Raw genomic sequence first — 21,240 nt, 5'->3', positions numbered from 1 at the left:
TGGGAGTCCCCGTTGGGCCACCCTCTTCCCCCCCTCTGGCGATCTCCCTCTATTTATAGCGGCCCCCCGCATTCCCCTCCCCCTCCGCCTTGTTTTCCAACTTCACAGGGAGCAGCGGGACAGCAGGCATCGGTACGCAGCAGGAAGAGGAGGTACCAGGACTCTGGGCGCCCTGGAGTTGGAACTCCAGCGCCCTCGACGCCCACCACCCTCAGGGCGCTGGCACACCTGCCTCTCCCAGCGGGCGAGACCCCCCGCCTCTTCAGCTGCGGTCCCCGCCCACCTCCTCCTTCCTCAACCAGGCTCTCTGTTTCCGGGCGGGCGGAGTCGGAATCGTGGGGTGTCAGCACCCTGGGTTCGTCTCCCCCTACCCGTCCCCACCACTGAGTCTGGGGGCGAAGGACAGAGCTACAGTGCAATAGGCAGATCCAGGTCACGGGTGAGGGCGGTGTTAAGGGCGGGAGTGGGGATCCCCCGCAGGACTAAGGGATTCCCGCACACCCCACAACCGCCCAGTTGCAGGGGGTTGTGTGGGGAGCTCAAGCGAAGCCCGGAAGCACCCACAGTTTGCTTTCCTTAGAGTTCCCCTACGGCCCCCAGCATTGCCCTTCCCGAGCCGCAAACAGCTTGGGGCGGGGTAAGGGAGGGTGTTTACTGGGGGTCTGGGGCGGATCTGCGGGGAGCTGTCGGCCCGTGGGCGGGCTGGGGCGGGCCGGGGGCGGGTCTGTGGGGAACCCGAGCCCAGGAGGGCTGGAGAGTCAAAGGCAAGTGAAGGTGGAAGCGGCCGCAGCGGCAGCAGGTAGGGGGAGGGGCAGGCGAGGGGCCGCAGGGCCTGGCTGGCATCTGCCGAGCCGGTGGGCGGCTTGATCTCTATTCCTGGGAGCCGACCGGTTGGGAGCACCGACGCACAAGGAGGGGGTGCTGGGCTGCTGCGCACAAAGGCGGAGGCTCGGCGAGCTGCAGGGCGTGTTTGGGACGTGCGCGAGGTTATGTCCAGGATCCAGGGCGCTCCGCGCCCGCCGTGCGAAGGTGTCGGTCCCCACGCGTACGGGCAGCGTAGGGACTCGAAGGGACAGGTCTCCGTGCTGGGCCGGGACAGTCCCATCCCTCCCATCCATCCTCCCAGCTGGCTCTCGGCTCTTTCGGGTTGTCCGTCGGGGGAGATTGGGAGGAGATTGTGGGGCTACCCTCCTCGCCTCTCTCCACTCCAGAACCCACATCGAGACTGGATGGAGGAGAGAAGCGAAGGCACGAAGCTTTTTAAGGGTTTATTATTATTATTATTAATGGCGGAGGGAAACAGTCACGCCCTGCTGTCACTTGACAGCTGTCAAAAATCTTGGGGATCCCCGAGTCCCCACTTCTAGTTTGCAAATAGGAAATTAAGGCCAGTAGTACTGATTGGGCCAAGGTCACACCGGTAGCGGCAGAATCGGGACTAGAATCCAGAGGTTCTGATACAAGAACCACACTCCTTCCTCCACATCAGCACTTCCTTCTCTCCTCCCCCTAGCCTGGACTGATACCTGCGCTCTCTGTTGCCCCACCGGCCTCTCCAGCCTGTATTGATTCTAGTTGAAACCTAGAGAAGACTTATTCACTGGACTCAGGGGTACAGATTGGGGAGGGTTAGTGACCTGGGGAGGGTTGGTGACCCAGGTAATCTAGGTCTTGGCTGAGGTTTTATATCCCTAAAAGACCCAGGGTCTGCCCGCCTCCCATGTCATTCACCTCATTGCCTTGTTTTCTCAGACCCAAAGCCAGGAGCAGTGAGAACCCTGACCCTTGACCCTACTGCATCCAGCCAATAGGAGCCCAGTAAGTGACCCCACCCCCAAGCTGCAGGCTCTTTACTGTGCTAGTCTGCAGGCTGCTTTGCTCCTCACCCACCCTACCAATATTGAATGTGTGTTCATTTATCCACAGTTGGGAGGAGGGAGAGGCTTGGGAGGAAGGGAGATATTGGGTCAGTTGGACACAGAAGTCCCTTGTCCCCCTTTTCTTTCCCTTTCCCCCTCTTTGCCATGTTACTTAGGTCATTTTTATCCCCCTTCCTTTTGAGCTGCTGACATTGGAGCTTTAGTTGAAGGTCACAGTCAGTTGTGAAGTTTCTCTACCTGTCCTCTAGTATCTGGTGTACCTAGTCTCCGAGCTACCAGTTTCACCCCTACCTAACGGGGAGTGTGGGGTGGCCCCTAAATATAGGCTGGGAAACCTGAGCTGTACTGCTGCCCCGCCCTGGTGTTCCCATCCAGGACAGGGGAGGGGGCCCGCAGGTACGGTGTTGAGGGGAGCAGTGGGGATGGCCTGTCAGAAGAGAAGTGCTGTCCTGGCTCCTCTTACACAGCCCTTCCCCTCAGTGGCCTAGACATAGGGCAGGAAAGGCTCTCTGAGTCCTGGAGCCCTTCTTCAGCCCTGTCCTGAGAGAGGGAGAAGGTGTTCCAGGAGCTGTGGGGGTATATAGAGGCAACCTCCCCAATCTCGCTGTTTCCTCACCCTGCCAGGCCACCATGGCGGAGCTGCAGGAGGTGCAGATCACGGAGGAGAAGCCGCTGTTGCCAGGGCAGATGCTCGAGGTGGCCAAGGTTATTAGCGACCCTCTGACGCCTAGGCCCAAATTCCAGACCTCCAAGCATCCCCTTCATCTGCTTTTCCAAATCCACAACCTCATCCTAATCCATGGATTCCTACTCTCTCCACCTCTCTCCATGTTCCTGTGCCCATACACCACAGTTGGGAGTCCAGGCCTCTGTCATGTCGCTATACTAATCTTAATCCTCTCCATGTTTCTCCTTGTCATCTCTTTCTGTCTTTGGTCTCTTCTCCTACTGCTCTTTATCTGTGTCTGTCTCTCCATCTATCCCTCCACTCTACATGGTTCTGTGTTTCTTTGTGGATCTGTCTGTCTGTGTCTTTCTCCAGGAGGCTGAGCTAGCTGCCCGAATCCTCCTGGACCAGGGACAGGTAACAGCTTGGGACAGTCCCAGGGTGGGAGGAGGGGCTCTCCTCTCCCCCAGGAGAGAGAGGCTGATCTACCTGGCTCTCCTCTCTGCTCCCTTTCCTTCTATTCTAGTCCTTGCCCATCCCCATCTCTCCCCTTCCCTTCCCTTCTCCTCCCCTCTCAGAGTTCCTTGATGCTCCCGTCTTTCATTATTCTTTTCTACCCTCAAAATCATCTCCACTGTCATATTTACCTAAATTAAATTCTTTCTGATCTTATTTCTAATACTTTGTTCGCTTCTCCTCTCTCTGCCCCTCCCCCATGTGAACTCCCTGACTTCTGTGGAGGCCTTTCTCCTGCCTCTTTTCCTCTCAGCTTAACTTTTACCTGATGGTGACCTGTTTTCCTGCAGACTCACTCTGTGGAGACACCTTATGGCTCTGTCAATTTTACTGTCTATGGCACCCCCAAACCCAAACGCCCAGCAATACTCACCTACCATGATGTGGGACTCAACTGTAAGGACCTTTACTTCTCCTCCCACTCCTTTCTGGAAAGAGGTTGGGGCAGCGAGGGAGGGTAAAACTCCAGTGTAAGGGGAAGGTCCTCATGGGTGGGAAGGGAGCCATGTGGTATGTCAAGAAGTTCTCTCCTACTCTGACTGTGGCATGAAAGTGGGTGGGGGTTCTGACTTGGGGACATTTTTCCCTGTCTGATTCTATTGTTGGGGTCATGGGGATTCTCTTTAGATAAATCTTGCTTCCAGCCACTGTTTCAGTTTGGGGACATGCAGGAAATTATTCAGAACTTCGTGCGAGTTCATGTGGATGCCCCCGGGATGGAAGAGGGGGCTCCTGTGTTCCCTTTGGGGTGAGAATTAGTTCCCTCCCTCCTCATCAGATTGTGAGGTACCAGGCAGGTGTAGGGATGCCTGGCCAGGGGAGGAGGAAAGGGAGGGCCGTGGTGATTCTGGGAGAGGATGACTAGGACACCCGAGGTGGGGGCAGTGGGGGCAGGTTGGTATTTTCCTTAGCATTCTTCTCTTCCCCAGATATCAGTACCCTTCTCTGGACCAGCTTGCGGACACGATCCCTTGCATCCTGCAGTACTTAAAGTGAGAGGCCTGGGGATCCCACCAAACCAGGTTTTCCTTTCCAGCACAAGGTGGCCCTTAGAACTCCTCTGTCCACCATGGTTCCTGGGCGCGTTTTGTTTTCTGGCCTAGATATAGTCTTCCTCCTCCGTGTTCTCAGCCTGATTTTTGAGAGGAAGAGGGATCGGTTTGAAAATTGATTTGAGTCAGCTGAGAAGACCTAATGGATGGAGGAAAGAAAAAGGAAGGGGCTATTTGAGGCTCTGCCTCGGGCTGAGGAAGGATCAGAAAGCTAGGCAGGAAGAGGAGGGGGGTGACATAATCCTTGAGGAACCAGATGGACCTGTCTCTGTTCCTCTGTTCCTCCCACTCCCCCTCCTGTACACACACACCTGGGAACGGGAAGCCCTGTGTGTAAGGGAGAGTGGGAGAAGGGTGAGAAAGCCAGGCGAGGCCTCCTTAGTATGCACTCTTGAGCTCTGTCCTTGGCTTGGCTTTTCCTGGATACCAGGGCCCTAGACAGCTCTGGTTCACATCTTTGTCTCTTTTTAACCGTATTCTTTCTGTTGTTCACTGAAGTTGTGTTTTGTTGTTATTGTTGTTTGTTTGTTTACATCTTGCTTCAAGTTCTCTCCTCAGTTCCTAGGTATTAAAATAGAACAAGTTGAACTAACTTCTGAAAATGGAAAATGGACAAAGAGCTACCTAAGAAAACAGTGTCTGGCTGGTTGGTGGATGGGTGTTTCTTTTCAAGACACTAGCTGTCCAAGAGGGAGCTGGAGAAAGACTTCAGGGACATAGCCTGTCAGTGTCAGTTTTTAGTTCCTTAGTAGGTCTTTTTCTGTCCATTGTGTCCATGACCTTAGGAAGGAGGGTAAGGAGTTTAGAGAGCCAAAGTTTGAACACCGTGTAGACATACATTTCACTTTCACAGTTTTTCCACAATAATTGGAGTTGGTGTTGGAGCTGGAGCCTACATCCTGTCGCGATATGCTGTAAGAATTAAAATCTCCCAGATGAGGGAAAGGCAGGTCCAAGGCCCATGGTTGGCTGTATAGTGTGTGTTTGGCAGGAGGATGTGATTCTGAGTGTGGGGAGGGAAGCCCCATGGAAGCCTGGGAGTGGGTAGAACTTAGTGGGGAGGGGATAGGCCATGCCCTGCCTCTGATTCTCCTTTCTTCTGCTGCCCTCAGCTTAACCACCAGGATACAGTTGAGGGTCTGGTCCTCATCAACATTGATCCCAATGCCAAGGGTTGGATGGACTGGGCAGCCCACAAGGTTTGGTGGGGTCTGTGTCCTGAGATCTAGGGTGGGGGTTCCCTTGCAGCCTGGATACTATTGAACTGTACTGGAACAGCTACAATAAGTGAGTGTGTGTTCGTGCATGTGTCTGTGCGTGTGTGCACGTGAGAGCAATTTAGAAGCAGTGACTGGGGCTGATAGGATAGGCTCTCCCAGTGTAACTGACTGGCCTGTGAAATACAAGGCGGCGGGGGGGGGGGGGCATAGAGCAGGAAAGAAGCTGCTCCTTGCTTGGCTCTCTTCTCCCCATAATATCTGCGCATTCTCACCTGCCCTTTCCTCATAGCTAACAGGCCTCACCTCTTCCATTCCGGAGATGATACTTGGACATCTTTTCAGCCAGGTAAGTGGCTGAAAAATGGAAGATGGAGGAAAAAGAGGGGACCAGCAGGGATTTGAATACTTGAGGTGATTCCCTTAGCTGGGACAGAATCTTGGAAGGGAAGAAGGCTTGTCTTTTTAAAAATTTTTATTGAATTGGTTAAGGTGACATTGATTAATAAAATTCCATAGGTTTCAGGTGTACAGCTCTATAATGTATCATCTGTATATTGTATTGTGTGTTCACCACCAAGAAGGTTTGCCTTTTATATCCAGTAACTCTTGGTTTTTCTTCCCAGCCCTAATTTTTCTCCCTCTTCTTTCCTTCAGGAAGAGCTGTCTGGAAATTCTGAGTTGGTACAAAAGTATAGAAATATCATTACACACGCACCCAACCTGGATAATATTGAACTGTACTGGAACAGCTACAACAAGTGAGTGTGTGTTTGTGTTTGCGTGTGTGTGCGCGCATGTGAGAGCAATTTAGAAGCAGTGCCTGGGGGCACCGGGGAGGCAAAGAGGAGAGGGAAGTCTGGAAAGCACACGGTGGGCAAGGAGGGCAGGATTTGGGGTGCAGCTGGGACAGCTGCAGAGTGGACCCAGTGGGAAGCCCTGTGAGGAGCTGTCTGTCCCCCTTCCTCCTGTTTACTTTCCTTGAAGATTTTTGTATGTCCAAAAGTAAGACGATGACCTGCCTTTCCCCTCCTCACTCCCCTCTGACCAGTGACCGGTGGTGGCGGGGGAGGGGAGGCACAGTGGCTCAAGGGGTCGTGCTGAGGCCTGCCTACCACCTTCTCCTTTGTTTCCTACTTTTAACCGCCAGTATTTGACTGTAGTGTTTGGGAGGAAGATAGCTTCCTTATGGGGAGATAGCTTCTATCTGGATGGATAGTATTGCCTGCCTAAAATTGCTACTCCTCTTTTAACCCCTCTCTAGCCGCCGAGACCTGAACTTTGAGCGTGGAGGTGATGTCACCCTCAAGTAAGACTTTAAGAGATACAGCTTTTTCTCTCTCCCTGGATCTTCCTTAGGTGCTTATATCCTTTAGAAGGGAGGGTCTTTTGCCAGGGGATTTTTTTGTTACCTCCCACCTCATCCCATTCAGCAAACTACCATCCACTAGGTCTTCTACCTTTGAATCCTCTTGGTGGGTCAGTGGGGTTCGGAAGGCTTTCTTTTTTGGAGCCAGACATTTCCCAGCTGCTCGTCCGGAAGAGTCGGGTGAGGGAGTGCCAGGGCCTCACCACCTCCTCCCTGACGCTGTGCCTCTAGGTGCCCCGTGATGCTGGTGGTAGGAGACCAAGCACCCCATGAAGATGCAGTGGTCAGTAGGCAATTTGGGGCTGGGTGAGGGAGGGTTGGAGTCCCAGGGGCATGGTTAGAGGAGTCTCTTGCTAAGAGGCAAGGTCCTTTTGGGACACAAAGAGCAACTTTGGTGCATAAGAGGTTGATTCCTTTTAAGAAGGAAATGGGTAGGGGCTGATAGGAAAGGAACTAGGACTGGGTCCTTGGGTCCCTTGGGTGGGAGGGGTCACAGGGAGTGTGACCTCACTCATTACTCCAGGTGGAATGCAATTCAAAACTGGACCCCACCCAGACTTCTTTCCTCAAGGTCAGTAACCCTACCCCACGCCCAGCCTGACTCCTGGCCCCCTGTCCGGAGCTGTATATCCTGAATCCTAGATTCAGCCTCTAGGCCTCCAGGGTCCTGCCTGGGAGCAAGTGGGGTGTGTGAAGTAAACAAACAATAAAACCCCTGAGGGCCTGGAGTGGGGAAGCAGGGAAGAGCCCCTTCTATCCCCGGCTGGCTCACTTTATTCATGGGCGCTTTGCTTTTTCTGCGTGGCTCTCTCCTGAATAGATGGCCGACTCGGGAGGTCAACCCCAGCTGACTCAGGTGAGTACCCCCTGCCACGTGGGGATGGGATATTAGTGTCACTGAACTATATACCCTTTGCCACACATCCTATCCCCCACCTGCCACAGCCCTGGGCTCCTGCTCAGCTCATAACCTTACCTCAGTGTCTCCCTCTCCTCATCTTACTTCCTCAGCCAGGCAAGCTGACCGAGGCCTTCAAGTACTTCCTGCAAGGCATGGGTTACAGTGAGTATGGGCTTGGAGGTTCTCATGAGGACAAGGGGTTGCTGCAAGGATGAGGATGGCCTCTGAGGGGAGGAACCATTCTAGGCTAATTCCTGGACTTACCACCATTTGCCAAATCAAACCCATTGACCCCCTGGCCCCATCTGTAACTTTCAGGCCCCACTCTGAGTTGCCAGCCTCTCTTCCCCACCTCCTCTCTGACCGCCTGCTTATCCTTCTGTCTCCACAGTGGCCTCATCCTGCATGACTCGCCTGTCTCGGTCCCGCACAGCCTCCCTGACCAGCGCAGCCTCCATTGATGGCAGCCGGTCCCGCTCTCGAACCCTGTCCCAGAGCAGCGAGTCTGGGACTCTGCCTTCAGGGCCCCCGGGGCACACTATGGAGGTCTCCTGTTGAGTGGCCCATGTTGCCCCGGTGTGGGACCCAGCCCTCACCTTCTGTAGCACTAACCTGGGAGGTGCACTGGGCACTGGGCCAGAGTGAGCAAGGGAAGATGGGCAGATCATGTGGGGAGATGACTTTGATCTTTGATTGCTATCCTAACCTTGACCTCTAACCTGTGATTCCCCTCAGCTCCTGGGAGAGCTGTCCTAGTATCTCTTAGGGACCCAGACCCCTAAATGATCCCTCTCCCTCATTCTGGTGTTAAGGCAGAGAGGGTACGTGTCCCCTCTCCCTAATCTAGGTGTCTATAGATGAGGGATAAGAGGTGGTTGTAGTTGTCCATGTGCCTCCCCTAGACTCTCCCTACACATCCCGTTGCAAGGGTAAGAGACTTGGTGCGGGGTCTCCATTCACCAAAGTGGGTATGGCTTCTCATTAACCCTTCAGATCTGTGAAGGATATGGGCCTAAAGGAATGTGTCAGGGGGGCTTGCGGTGAGTTAGTGGTCCTCAGGATGTGATGGAAATATCCAGTGTGTGAATGGAAGTCGGAGTGGGAGGTGGTAGGCGATGAACAAGTTTGAGGGAAGGTTGGAGCTGGGGCAACAGGAAGGGGCCTGGGGCCAGTGGCTGCACTAACTTTGGTAGCTGTCTAGACAGCGTGTGTCTAGAGTGGGAGGGGGAGGGGGCCAAGCTGGGACAGGGCTGCTTGGGTCTTAGGATAAGGGTGGGAAGGGCTACTTCGGGGCTCTGACCACAGCGTGTTACGTGTGGAGGGTGCTCTCCTGTCTCCTGCAACTTCTGCTGTAACAATAAACTGTAGAGGAATCTGAGCACCATTATTATTATTGTTGGTCTCAGTATGTCTGCATCCTGCCGTTTTCCTACCTTCTTCCTGCCCGACTCTCACATTCTCTTCTCCACATGACATAAACCATGGGAGGGGGCTTGTATAACAGACACTTCACAAATGTGACTTCATAGTCATTGGCTCCTATTCAATAGAATGGTATTGCCCTTGATACTGTTAGTCTCTTCACCTTTTGGGAGAGGGGCTACTTAGATCTTAGAAGAGTTCCTTATGACTTATTGAGAAATGCCATAGGATTTCAGAGATTTCACCAACATTATGCTCTTAAAAAACAAAGTACAGAAAGCCAACTGAAGTGTCCAAGGCCATCTCCATCCTGCAGGCCTCTGGGGGGGTCACCTAGATGCCAGTTTAGGTGGTTTGATACAATCAGCAGATCATACCTCATGCAGTTTCTGGAGGGGTTATTGGTTTACTCAGCTGATCCCAATCTGAAGACTCCTTCAGGGGAGTCAAAGCAACCAGGATTTCCTCTCAGGAATTCCTCCTCCCACATGAATCCAAAATTAGGAAGTTATGAGACTATATCTGTGGTTCTCTGAGAAGCTTCTCAGCAAGTATGAACAACCATCATTCAGACAATTTCAGATGTTTTGTGGGTGTTGCAGGCTGACTCTTGGGCTTTCGGGGCACTAACCATAGAAATGAGAAGGCACTCTATAGTATTGCTGGCCAGAGTACTGTGGATGGACTAGAGAAGGTCATTTGCTAGATTACTTCATGGAAGCCCACAGGCAGTTACACACCCTCCTCAGGACTGAGCTGAGGGCTGAGGCAGCTCACTGCCCCGTGCCCACACACCGGCACGGGAGTGGCGTGGGGCGTGCTCTTGATTCCTGGGCATCATCTCGTGGGACTGAGCCTGTTTTCCAGGGAGTAGGCCAGGACCAGAAGGTGAGGTGCTGGGTGACCACACACAGGGCAGGCAGCCGGTGCTTAAATGTCACACTGAAGGAAAGAAACTGCATAATTGGAATCATTGCCCCAACTAGCTCCCAGGTACACAAAACATGAGGAAAAGGCAAAGACTCCAATCAGCATCAGTCTTCTCTGGCAATAGCTGCTGCTGTGCGTTAGGGAGGGGGAGGCGGGTTTTCTCAGCATATTGAAGGCACAAATAACACTGTTGTGTTAGCAGGGTAATCTACAGGAGATAATCTCATTTCTGTGTAAAATGTGAGTGCATGTGTGTGCACCTCCCACGGGGCTGAGTGTGAAGTGGGTGATGACCGTGTGTGTCTCTCCTATAGACGTCCCTGCATAAGCCCAAGGGTTAGGAATAGGGAGAGATGCTCTCTGCTGGGGAGCAAGGGAGAGGGGTGTGCTGTCCTTGACTGACCTCTCTACGTGTTTGGTCCTACACATTCCAGGCAAGCCCATGGGGACGCAGTGCCCCCCTGTGGTTGTCATGGTTCTTTCTGACTTTCCCCAGTTCCCAGTTCCCGTCCTGAGCCTCCCATTGTTTGTGATTCTACACAGTAGATACAAAGGGAGGACCTGATACCAAGGCCAGGGGCTCCTGCCTATTCTCCATATCAGAGCTCCCAGGCTCACAGGAGCGATGGGTGACGTCATAGACGCTGAACCACAAATCCCTTAGCTTCTGTCTCTGCTTCAGCCTTAGGACTCCTGTTCTTCTCTTCCTCTCATTCTCAAGGAATGTGTTTCCCTGACTTTAGGGTCAGAAATCCAGGACAGCTAAGAGACAGTTCAATGGGAAGGAGCATAAAACTGAAGGATACAGTGATGAGAGCAGTGTGGTGTAAGCTTGAAAAGTGTGGAACTCATGAAGAGATATTAAAGGGTAATTCTCTGAAGGTACACAAACAGTGAAACTGTAGCAGGAGGGATGGATAAATATATGGCAAAAATAGAATGCATTATGTATTTGACATTTAACAAATCTAAAGATAGTAACTCAGGACAGAATTGAAATAAAAAGGAAATTATTGAAAACTGGTGTCTTTAAGCCTCCCCACAAATGGGCCTGGGGGAGTAATCAATGTCTTGACGCCTTTTGCTTCACCTTTGGTAGTGTTCCAAAGGTGAAGCAAATGTTCCTCCCTTGGGTCAGTGGGGGAGTGTGAAGGTATCTCGCTGGTTGGCACACTACATGTGCCAACCCCAGTGGTGGGATTCAAATAATGTAACAATTGGTTTTCTGCCCTAATGACCATTTTAAGTATAAAAAAATGATATACTGAAAGGTAGTATATTGTTTTATTTATTATTTGATACATTTAATACTTAAATAAGAATAAAAAAGGTATACAAAACTAGATTGTAAGAAAGAGTTTTAAATTATTAATAAAAAATATTAAATACCTGACAAAAAACAATAAAACTATTGTTTAAGATATTTCCATGTTGCTTCTTTTTCTTTTTCTTTTTTTTTAAATCTTTTTTTTTTTACAGAGGCAGAGATAGACAGGGACAGACAGACAGGAACGGAGAGAGATGAGAAGCATCAATCATCAGTTTCTCGTTGCGCGTTGCGACTTCTTAGTTGTTCATTGATTGCTTTCTCACATGTGCCTTGACCGTGGGCCTTCAGCAGACCAAGTAACCCCCTGCTGGAGCCAGCGACCTTGGGTCCAAGCTGGTGAGCTCTTTGCTCAAGCCAGATGAGCCGGCGCTCAAGCTGGCGACCTCGGGGTCTCGAACCTGGGTCCTTCCGCATCCCAGTCCGACGCTCTATCCACTGCACCACCACCTGGTCAGGCTCTTTTTTTTTTTTTCTTGTGGGAGAGACAGAGAGAGTCAAAGAGAGGGACAGATATGGACAGACAGAAAGGAAGAGAGATGAGAAACATCAATTCTTCATTGCGGTTCCTTAGTTGTTCATTGATTGATTTCTCATATGTGCCTTGACCTGGTGGGGGTGGGGGGCTACAGCAGACAGAGTGACCTCTTGCTCAAGCCAGCGACCTTGGGCTCAAGTTGGTGAGCTTTGCTCAAACCAGATGAGCCCGTGCTCAAGCTGGCGACCTCGGGGTCTCGAACCTGGGTCCTCCACATTCCAGTCCGAAGCTCTATCCACTGAGTCACTGCCTGCTCAGGCTCCATGTTGCTTCTTGATTGGTGTCCTCACTTGCAATTTTTTCACCTGTGGACGGAATGAACATTACTACTGATGCTTAGAATACGCTGTTGAGCAGATGAACATTAAAAAAGAGTAAGGAATGTAAAATTGTGATTTCCACATTGGGCAGCTGCCCTGGTGCCCACCTTAGAGAGAACCCTGATTACAAGTGCCATTTTAACAACCAGTTCATCAAATTCAACAAAAATTAGGTATTGGTTCTGCTGAACAGGTGCAAACCTGCTGAATCCCACCGCAGCATGTGTGGGGGTGGAGAATGAGGGGTGGGGAGGGGCATAAGGAGGAGATTTGAAAAGTGTTCTACATGATTTTCCTATGTATATTTCAATTAGCTTCTCCTCATTCTACATATCTTCCCTATGTTTATTAATTCTCATGATCCTAATTTTCTTCAGATTACAACGTACACAGGCTGAATCAAGCTGAATCAAGATTCACTTTTTTTTTTTTTTACAGAGACAGAGAGAGAGTCAGAGAGAGGGATAGATAGGGAGAGACAGACAGAAACGGAGAGAGATGAGAAGCATCAATCATCAGTTTTTTGTTGTTGTTGTTGTGGCACTTTAGTTGTTCATTGATTGCTTTCTCATATGTGCCTTCACGGTGGGGCTACAGCAGACCGAGTAACCCCTTGCTCAAGCCAGCAAGCTGCAACCTTGGGGTCTCGAACCTGGTTGTTCTACATCCCAGTCCAACGCTCTATCTACTGCGCCACCGCCTGGTCAGGCAAAGTTCACTCCTGATTCTGGCTTCTAGTCATTGGACCCCAGCTAACTCAGCTCTCCCTCCTATCCTGTGGTTCTCATGCCGGTTCTTATTCCATCCTTCCTTGTTTCCATCTCATTTAAAATCACATTCGTCTGATACCTTGTAGCTTTCTCTGGTTCCTTACTGGCAATTCATATCTTTTTTTTTCTTTTATATTTTTCTTAAGTTAGAAGCAGGGAGGCAGTCCGACAGACTCCTGCATGCACCCGACTGGAATCCACCTGGCATGCCCACCAGGAGGTGATGCTCTGTCCATCTGGGGTGTCACTCTGCTGTGGCTGGAGCCATTCTAGCACCTGAGGCAGAGGCCATGAAGCTGTCCTCAGCACCCGGGCCAACCTTGCTCCAGTGGAGCCTTGGCTGTGGGAGGGGAAGAGAGAGATAGAGAGAAGGGAGAGGGGGAGGGGTGGAGAAGCAGATGGGCACTTCTCCTGTGTGCCCTGGCCGGGAATTGAACCCAGGACTTCCACACGCAGGGCCCAATGCTCTACTGCTGAGCCAACTGCCGGCCAGGGCCAATTCATATCTTTTGAAAATAATCAAGGCCTTGGCCTGACCTGTGGTGGCGCAGTGGATAAAGCGGATAAAGTGTCAACCTGGAAATGCTGAGGGTGCTGGTTCAAAACCCTGGGCTTGCCTGGTCAAGGCACATATGGGAGTTGATGCTTCTTGCTCCTCCCCTTCCTCCCCCTCCCTCCCTCTCTCTTTCCCCTCTCTATAATAAATAAAATCTTTAAAAAAATTAAAAAAGAAAAGAAAAGAAAATAATCAAGGCCTTGGCAGTTGGCTCCCTGGATAGAATGCCAGCCCAGAGTATGGATGTCCCAAGTTCGATTCCTGGTCAGGGTATACAAGAGAAGTGACCATCTGTTTCCCTTTCCCTCTGTAAGGCAGTGGCTGCCGCCATGGCCATGCAGGTTCCCATTGGATTCCGGCAGACAGTAAAGGAACAGCGAAGCCAGAAAATGGTGGGTGTTGGATAAACAAGTTTGTTTAGGTTTGCTCAGAAAATGGTGGGTGTTGGATAAACAAGTTTGTTTAGGTTTGCTCGCTAGTATTTTGCATTGGCATTTTGCATTGGTGTGAGTCAGCACCATGCCATGTGTGTACAGTCTATGGAAGGCTGCAGGTGCTTGCCCTCAGGGCGGCAGATTGCAAATTGCTGATTGGGCCCCCTCACTGAGTCCAGAGAGAGAGAGAGGGAGAGAGAGAGAGAGAGAGAGAGAGAGAGAGAGAGAGAGAGAGAGAGAATATGGGAGTGCTGAGGGGCTTGGGAGCCCTGAGATTTCGCCAGTCTGTCTGGCTGGGGCGTGCTGAGGCTGGTGGGGGCCTGTGAGTCTGGGTGAGTCTGGAGAAAGAAAGGGAGGTGGTCTTCCCTGCCTGTTTGCTCATCTGCCCTTATGATATGAGACTTTAATAAGGGAATGGTCCGCTGTAAGGCCAGTGGCTGCCGCCATGGCCAGCAGGTTCAGACTGGATTTGGGCAGACGGTAAAGGAACTGTGGAGCTGGAAAATGGTGGGCAGAGGAGCAAACTGGCAGGAAAGACCACTTCCTTTTCTTTCTCCAGACTCTTCCGGACTCACAGCCCCCACCAGCCTCAGCAGGACTGCCAACCCCCTCAGCACTCCCCAGCGAAACAGGTCAGGTGGAAATATCCCTTCTCAGACAAACAATAGCAAACAATCTCTGCTTTCCACAGCAGCAGGCAGTCCACAATCTGCAATCTTCCGCTCTGAGGGGAAGGACGGCAGCCTTCTGTAGACCACACACATGGCGCTGCCCCGCACCAATGCAAAATACAAGCAAACAAACCTAAACACACTTGTTTCACACTTGAAACACATTGGTTTGCCCAACACCCTCCCTCTCCCCTTTGTCTATCTTCCTCTCCCTCTTCCTCTCCCACAGCCAGAGCTCAACTGATTGAGTGTTGCCCCAGGCCCTGAGGATAGCTCGGTTGGCTGATTTGAACATCAGCCCCAGACCAGGGTTGCCAGGTGGATCCCGGTCCCAGTTGGGGCGCATGCAGGAGTCTGTTTCACTATATTTCCTCCTCTCACTTATATATATAAAAAAGAAAAGAATCAAGATTGTTCCTCTTCCTGATCCTGATGCTGTCTTTATGGAGCCATTCTCTAGCTAGCTTTATTCCAGCTCTTGATATAACATTGTTTGAACTAAAGATGGTTCCTGTCCTGGTTGGTAAGGGTCTTGGGAAAGAGAAGTGGTTGTGGGAAGGAAAGAAAGCATTGATGGCTGAAAGTGAAGGGGGCTACAAGGGAATCTAAGGGCTCCCGGGTTGGGAGGAGGCAAAAGGTATGACTCACTCTGCTTGAATGCTCCTGACCTCTGCTCATTTACCTGAATGCTGATAGCATCAGTGACCCAGAAACACATGAAGAACCTGAAGCTAATGTACTTCTCCTCAAGTCGCCTTTCTATATAGTCTGTACCGGAAACAGCTCTCTATTGTCCATATAATTGTGTCCCCTCCAATTCATCCTTCTGAACGTCCACTTAAGTTGAAAGCTGCAGAGAATTGATGCTGGACATTTTCTGTGGCCCCTTCAGGTTTCTTTATGACCCGTGCTTCCCCAAGCTGATCTACAGGCAATGCACCAACAGACATTTCTGTCCTTTGGCTTTTGTTTGGGCATGGCCAGTACGATCCATGGCAGTGGACCCGTGAGTAGGAGAGTGAGAGTATTCCTCCGGCTTCCACCATGTGGAGTCCTGGCAGGGGGCTCGTGTTCCTCTACCAAAGGCCACAGCTCCTGGTGGTTGGCTCTCTCGAGTTTCTGACCACTGCTCCTTCTCTTCAGCCCAGGTACCAGCATTGCTGCCACTCAGCCCCAGGGAGTGGCACCATCATTTGCTGGTCTGTCTGTCCTAACACTGTGCACACCTTCTACACACTCCCTTTATTAAACTTGCCTCAATTATCCAATGTGCTCTCCGCTTTCTCCTGAGACCCTAATATAGAATACAGGAGATACAGGTAAGGTAAAGGTAGGGAAGGCAAGATAAAAAGAATAGAATTTATATAAGGTCTACCGGAAAGTTCTGTCCGTCTGTCCGTTCCTATCACAAGTTTTGACCCGTAAGCACGTTTATTTGGCGCATGTGTGCCTCTCTATTTTTATCACTTAATGTATACATACTGACGTAGCAAATTAACTAAAACAAAGTTGATTCACATTAGTCTTATGTGTGAAGCGATAGTGTACCCATGGCTACTGATAAAGTTCATTTACGCCACTGTAATTTTTATGAATTTCAATAAGGAAGAAATGCTACAGAAGCATGCCTGTCGCATCCACCATATTCCCTGGATTTAGCACCCTCCGACTATCACTTGTTTTTTGTCCTTACAACATTTTTTGAAGGGCAAAAAATTCAAAAATGAAAAAGATATGAAGCACTGGTTCAATTTTTCGCATCAAAAGATAAAACATTTTTCAAAAATGGGATATACAAATTGCACTCACACTGGCAAGAAATCATTAATAATAATGGCAATTATATTATTTAATAAAGTTTATTGACAGTAAGAAAAATTTATATTTTGTTTTATTCCAAAAACGGACAGAATTTTCCGGTAGACCTTATATATTCAGCTTTTCTTATCATCACAAAAACATGGGTTTGAAGCCCAGTTAGTTATGTGATCAAGTCATTTAACTTTGGAGCGCACTTCCCTGGACTTAGAAGGGGATAATATCTACCTGGCAGGGTTGGGAAGGTGCGATGGTGTATGTGGAAGCAACAGCACAGTGCCTGGCACATAGCAGATGCTCAGTGTGGAAACTCTATTATCCTGATCACATACGAGGCCCTGTTCCGAGTGTGTTACGTGCGTGTGCATTTAACACTGAATGGAAGCAGAATAGGACATGCTTCAGGGAAATTATTTCCTGTATCAGACATTTGTATTTAGCTTTGCCTTTAGCTTGGCTTCTCATGGATCCCTGGGTGTGTAAGTTGGGTTGGTGAGGGGGGTTATACATCGTAATTTGTGGGGAGGGGAATGGTAAGGACAGAAGATGGAAATGAAATGAGCCAAGAATGAAACTCAGAGGAGACCTTGCCCATGTTAGGGCCACTTGGGCTTCTACACTGACCGTATTCAGAGGGGCGAGCTGGTGAGGGTGCCTGAGCTTGCAGGGCACACCTTCTCTCTCCCTGTCTCGCCACCCAGTCTGACATATTCCTCCAGCTCACGGGTCAGGGCTGGGCAGCAGTCGTCCTGCTCCTCCTCCATTCCAGATAATCAGTTTTTGTACTTGTGCAGTTTTTAAGAGAAATTGTAGAGGTTACTCACCCGAAAGATGATGGTCCAGTGGGAGGCGGGGAGGGGCCAGAGGCATAGTGGCAGGCAGGGCAGGCAGAAGGAAAGCCAACGTGTCACAGCAGAGCCAAGTAATCACCCTTGGAATCTAGCTGGCATCTTTCTCTCTTTCCAAACACACTGCTTCTTAATCCCACAGCACGAGGCAGCTGGGAGGAGACAGAGGCTGTAAGAGCAATCCTGTCCCCAAGGCCACATGGGGCTCAGTGTGAAAAATAGAAACCAGATGGAAGTAGACTCCATTGAGCCTGATCTCAAGAGTCTGCTGGATGCCTGACCAGACGGTGGTGCAGTGGATAGGGCATTGGACTGGGATGCAGAGGACCCAGGTTCGAAACCCCGAGGTTTCTGGCTTGAGTGTGGGCTCATCTGATTTGAGCAAGGGTCAGCAGCTTGAGCCCAAGGTCGCTGGCTTGAGTAAGGGGTCACTTGTTCTGTTGTAGTCCCCCATCAAGGCACATATGAGAAAGCAATCAATGAACAACTAAGGTGCTGCAACGAAGAATTGATGCTTCTCATTTCCTTCCCTTTCTGTCTGTCTGTCTCTCTGTCACAAAAACAAAAAAAGAGTCTGTTGGACATGTAGGTGACCAATAATAGGTACTGGGAGTGGAGTGGGTGTGGTTAGTATAGGAAAAAAATCTAGATCCTCATGGTTTCCACTTATAAACCTCTTCTCTATATGCTGGAAACCGGCTCAGTACCTCAACACCTGGGGGTAAGGTGGAGTGTGTTGTTGGAATTTCAGCAATGCTCCCATGTCTGGGGAACGTGGCTGCAAATGACAAAACAGCTGGGGGCCCTGGTTCCAGAAGACTGCAGCCAGCACTCACCCTCCCACCCCTACTGCACTCGGCAGCTCTTAGGTAACCTGGGGAGATGAAGGGTAGATAACATGCCTGAAGAGGGAAGGTAAAATGGACGTTTTATTACCCACAGTAACAAAACTGGGACAAGGGTCCAATCTGGAGTGATGGTCTTCATATCAATTCCTAATGGAGGCACTCAATCTCAAACATCTTTTCTCAGTCCTGGATGAGCTGTGGGATCCCATGTAGGAAAAGTCAGGCTCTAGTTCATGAGGATGATGCCTAGTGAATCCCATGTAGTCTTGTGAAGAAATGTCTGAGGGCCAAAGCCATTTGGGAAGTGTCTCCTGGTGGTAGGGACATCATTCTAGATGGGTTCATCAGAAAAGTCATTAACCTCTCAGGCCCACAAGGCAATAAAGGCCATGAAGGCAAAACCAGCAGCTACACAGCCCCACTTGACCAGAGGGGCCTCAGGCCCAGCTAGCTCCCTGGGCAGAATTTCTAGGAAGGTGACATACAGGAAGGTGCCAGCTGCCACCCCCTCTAACACAGCCTGGGCTAAGCCTTGCCCCCCTGAAGAGGCTCCTCCAGCCACAGCCAGCCCGAGGGCTAGGCCCAGGGGGGACATAAGAGCTAATGACACTATGGAGAACACAGCCCATCGCGACCCAGTGCCTGTCTGCACCAGCCGCAGTCCTACACCAAACACGATGAGCCCCTTGTGAGCCAGGACAGCAAGACACAGCTGCACGGTGGCTGCTACTGTTGTCTGCAGCCCCACGGCCAGCCCTTCAAACACCGAGTGGAAGGAGAGCGAGAGCAAGAGGATGAGGGCTCGAAAGGGACTCGGCGAGGGAGAGGGTAGAGGTCCGTGGCTGTGGAGTCCAAGGGCGTGAGCCCCGCCCACTTCCTCCTCCTGCACTTTGGATCCTCCATCCGCTCCAGGGCAGCACTGCAGGGCCAACGACTCCAAGAGGAAGACAAGGAAGAAGCCCAGGGAGATGATGAGCTCTCCGTAGGGATAGTCTGTCTGGGAACAGAGAGAGGGGCTGTGGGACTGGAAAGGAAGGAGGAAGTGCAGAGGAGGCAGCAGGATGGGAGAATGGAGAGGATGTGGAATGTGGAACTAAAACGTTAAAAGGGGGAAGGGAAGAAGCCCGGGAGAGATGAGGACATGCAACACGAACACCAGAGGGACCAAGGGATGCAGTGTCAGTGGGGCTGAATATGGGAAAACGAAGAGCATGTCTGAGGGGCCAGCAGAAGAGGGAGAGAGTAGACAAGAGCTTTGCTGGGTTCCATAAACCCAAGGGATCGGTTGGCCCCCTCCTTTCCCTGTAGAGCCTGAGCTGAGGAGCACAGGGATTCTTGGGGTTCTTCACAGCATCTCCGCAAAGGGTCTGGCATGAGGAGTCTAGTCTCCTCATCCTGCAGATCAGGGAGGGAGATACTTACATGAGCTGAATTAGCAACACCAGAACAATTTCCCTCACTCGCTGTCCTATTCTAGGAAGAAAAAAGCAGAAATCAGATGGGAGATGGAGCAAGTCAGCTTCCTGTCCTGTCCCTTCAAATCCACTGCTCTCCTTAAAGCCCAGCATGACCTGCCATCCTTCCACACGAGCGTCATCTTTCCCATCGGCCCCCACGCGTCCTTGGCTCCATCACTTTCCCGCCTGTCTCCCCTTGGTTCTGCTCAGCATTCTGGCCCCAGCCCTGCAACCCAGCTGCTCACCTGCATCATGAACTTCTGGATCTCTGATTCGATTTCCTCCAGGGCTTCGGCAGTCATGTGCATGAACCCTGCTCCCAGGAAAACACCGGCAGAAACGCAGCCCAGAAGGCTGAGGACCCGGCGGTGGCGACCTACGAAAAGCAGGAGTTGCAATCCAGTGGGAAATGAGATTGACAAAGGTGACTAAAGAGCAACAGGCAGCACCCATCATCCAGGCTTGGGGTGGCAGGAGAATCAGAGCCGGTGTCAGGATAGGGTGACAGGTTGAAGTCACTCAGGTTATGGGACAAAGATGCGGAAGGGCAATACCTCCGGCCGCCTCGATCTGGAACCATTTGAAGCAGATGGGAATAAGGCCACACACCAGGGTGACGGCCAGCAGGGCAAACAGGCAGCCAATTTTTGCTCCTAGTAGTGGCTCCATCCGTGGGGTACAGGATAAGCAGAGGCCTCAGAACGGCAAATGGAGTTACAAGCTTTGGAGCAAGAGTGGAGCCTCAGGTGGTCAAAACTGCAGTCTCCACTCCCGAGCTTAAGGAGGCCGTTGGATCCTGTTTTGTGCTGCCTCTGCGCAGCCTTGCATAGCTAACTGGGGCCCGGCCCCAGCTTTCCACCTCCCCTGCATGGAGGCTCCTCCCCTGGCTCACACCGAAACCAGAAACTCCAGACTCCCTGCCAGGCACAGCCCTGTGCCGTCTTCTCCCTTCAGTTCCATGACTAATCCAAGGGCTGTGGATTTAGTTCATGCTTTGAAGGTCTAATCCCAAATGGGTCTCTGGTACATACTTCTCAGTTTTGTGTTGGGGACAATCTGGTCCTGCCTCACTCAAGACATGAGATCTAAGCCATCCATACCCTCTCCACCCCAACCCAAGTCTTATAGGTTGCTACCTGATACCTGAACTCACTTTCCCTTCCAGGGGATTTGGGGCCACGTAGGCGTAAGGAGGAGGGGGACGAGGGGCTGAGAAGCGAAGCTGCCACCACTCTGGGAACTAGTAGATGAGGGGATTCCCCTTTCCTGTAACCCCCCAAATAGCTCCAGGTATGGAAATGTCTACTGGGGCCTGAGATTTCTAGTATTCAACACTGATACTGCTGCCACTTCTGACGGTGCCTATTTTCTGATACGTATTGTGGGAGACTGAGAATTTCAATATAAAGAAAAATGCGCCCTGGCCAGTTGGCTCAGCAGTAGAGCGTCGGCCTGGCGTGCGGGGGACCCGGGTTCAATTCCCGGCCAGGGCACAGAGGAGAAGCGCCCATTTGCTTCTCCACCCTCCCCCCCTCCTTCCTCTCTGTCTCTCTCTTGCCCTCCCGCAGCCAAGGCTCCATTGGAGCCAAGTTGGCCCGGGCGCTGGGGATGGCTCCTTGGCCTCTGCCCCAGGCGCTAGAGTGGCTCTGGTCTCGGCAGAGCGACGCCCCGGAGGGGCAGAGCATCGCCCCCTGGTGGG

The 21,240-nt window shown here is 51.3% G+C and overlaps 2 protein-coding genes across 11 annotated transcripts; one reads left to right on the top strand and one right to left on the bottom strand.

The window, feature by feature from the left end:
- Positions 1-42: 42 nt before the first annotated feature.
- NDRG2 (NDRG family member 2) lies at positions 43-8,989 on the top strand. Of its 9 annotated transcripts, none has more exons than XM_066344129.1 (17): positions 43-132; positions 1,753-1,818; positions 2,505-2,585; positions 2,923-2,964; positions 3,354-3,459; positions 3,691-3,811; positions 3,993-4,055; positions 4,969-5,029; positions 5,228-5,314; positions 5,625-5,681; positions 5,990-6,093; positions 6,597-6,641; positions 6,933-6,984; positions 7,225-7,272; positions 7,522-7,557; positions 7,713-7,764; positions 7,994-8,989. In XM_066344129.1, exons 3-17 carry the CDS (start codon positions 2,511-2,513, stop codon positions 8,158-8,160), a joined length of 1,116 nt encoding a protein of 371 aa, XP_066200226.1. In that variant the 5' UTR covers positions 43-132; positions 1,753-1,818; positions 2,505-2,510; the 3' UTR covers positions 8,161-8,989. The 9 variants fall into 9 exon arrangements, with proteins under 9 accessions (XP_066200226.1, XP_066200224.1, XP_066200223.1 ...); XM_066344127.1 differs by having other exon boundaries at positions 68-152; XM_066344126.1 differs by lacking the exon at positions 43-132 and adding an exon at positions 159-355.
- Positions 8,990-17,919: 8,930 nt separating this feature from the next.
- SLC39A2 (solute carrier family 39 member 2) lies at positions 17,920-20,612 on the bottom strand. Of its 2 annotated transcripts, none has more exons than XM_066341978.1 (4): positions 20,096-20,612; positions 19,787-19,917; positions 19,507-19,557; positions 17,920-19,081 (listed from the first exon to the last, which is right to left on the bottom strand). In XM_066341978.1, exons 1-4 carry the CDS (start codon positions 20,208-20,210, stop codon positions 18,449-18,451), a joined length of 930 nt encoding a protein of 309 aa, XP_066198075.1. In that variant the 5' UTR covers positions 20,211-20,612; the 3' UTR covers positions 17,920-18,448. The 2 variants fall into 2 exon arrangements, with proteins under 2 accessions (XP_066198075.1, XP_066198076.1); XM_066341979.1 differs by having other exon boundaries at positions 18,980-19,081; positions 19,507-19,552; positions 20,096-20,568.
- Between the last annotated feature and the right edge of the window lie 628 nt (positions 20,613-21,240).

This window comes from Saccopteryx leptura, chromosome 6 (genome assembly GCF_036850995.1).
Source record: "Saccopteryx leptura isolate mSacLep1 chromosome 6, mSacLep1_pri_phased_curated, whole genome shotgun sequence".
Classification (NCBI taxonomy): Eukaryota; Metazoa; Chordata; class Mammalia; order Chiroptera; family Emballonuridae; genus Saccopteryx; species Saccopteryx leptura.
Note: the sequence above shows the minus strand (reverse complement) of the source record. Positions and strands in the feature narration are given on the sequence as shown.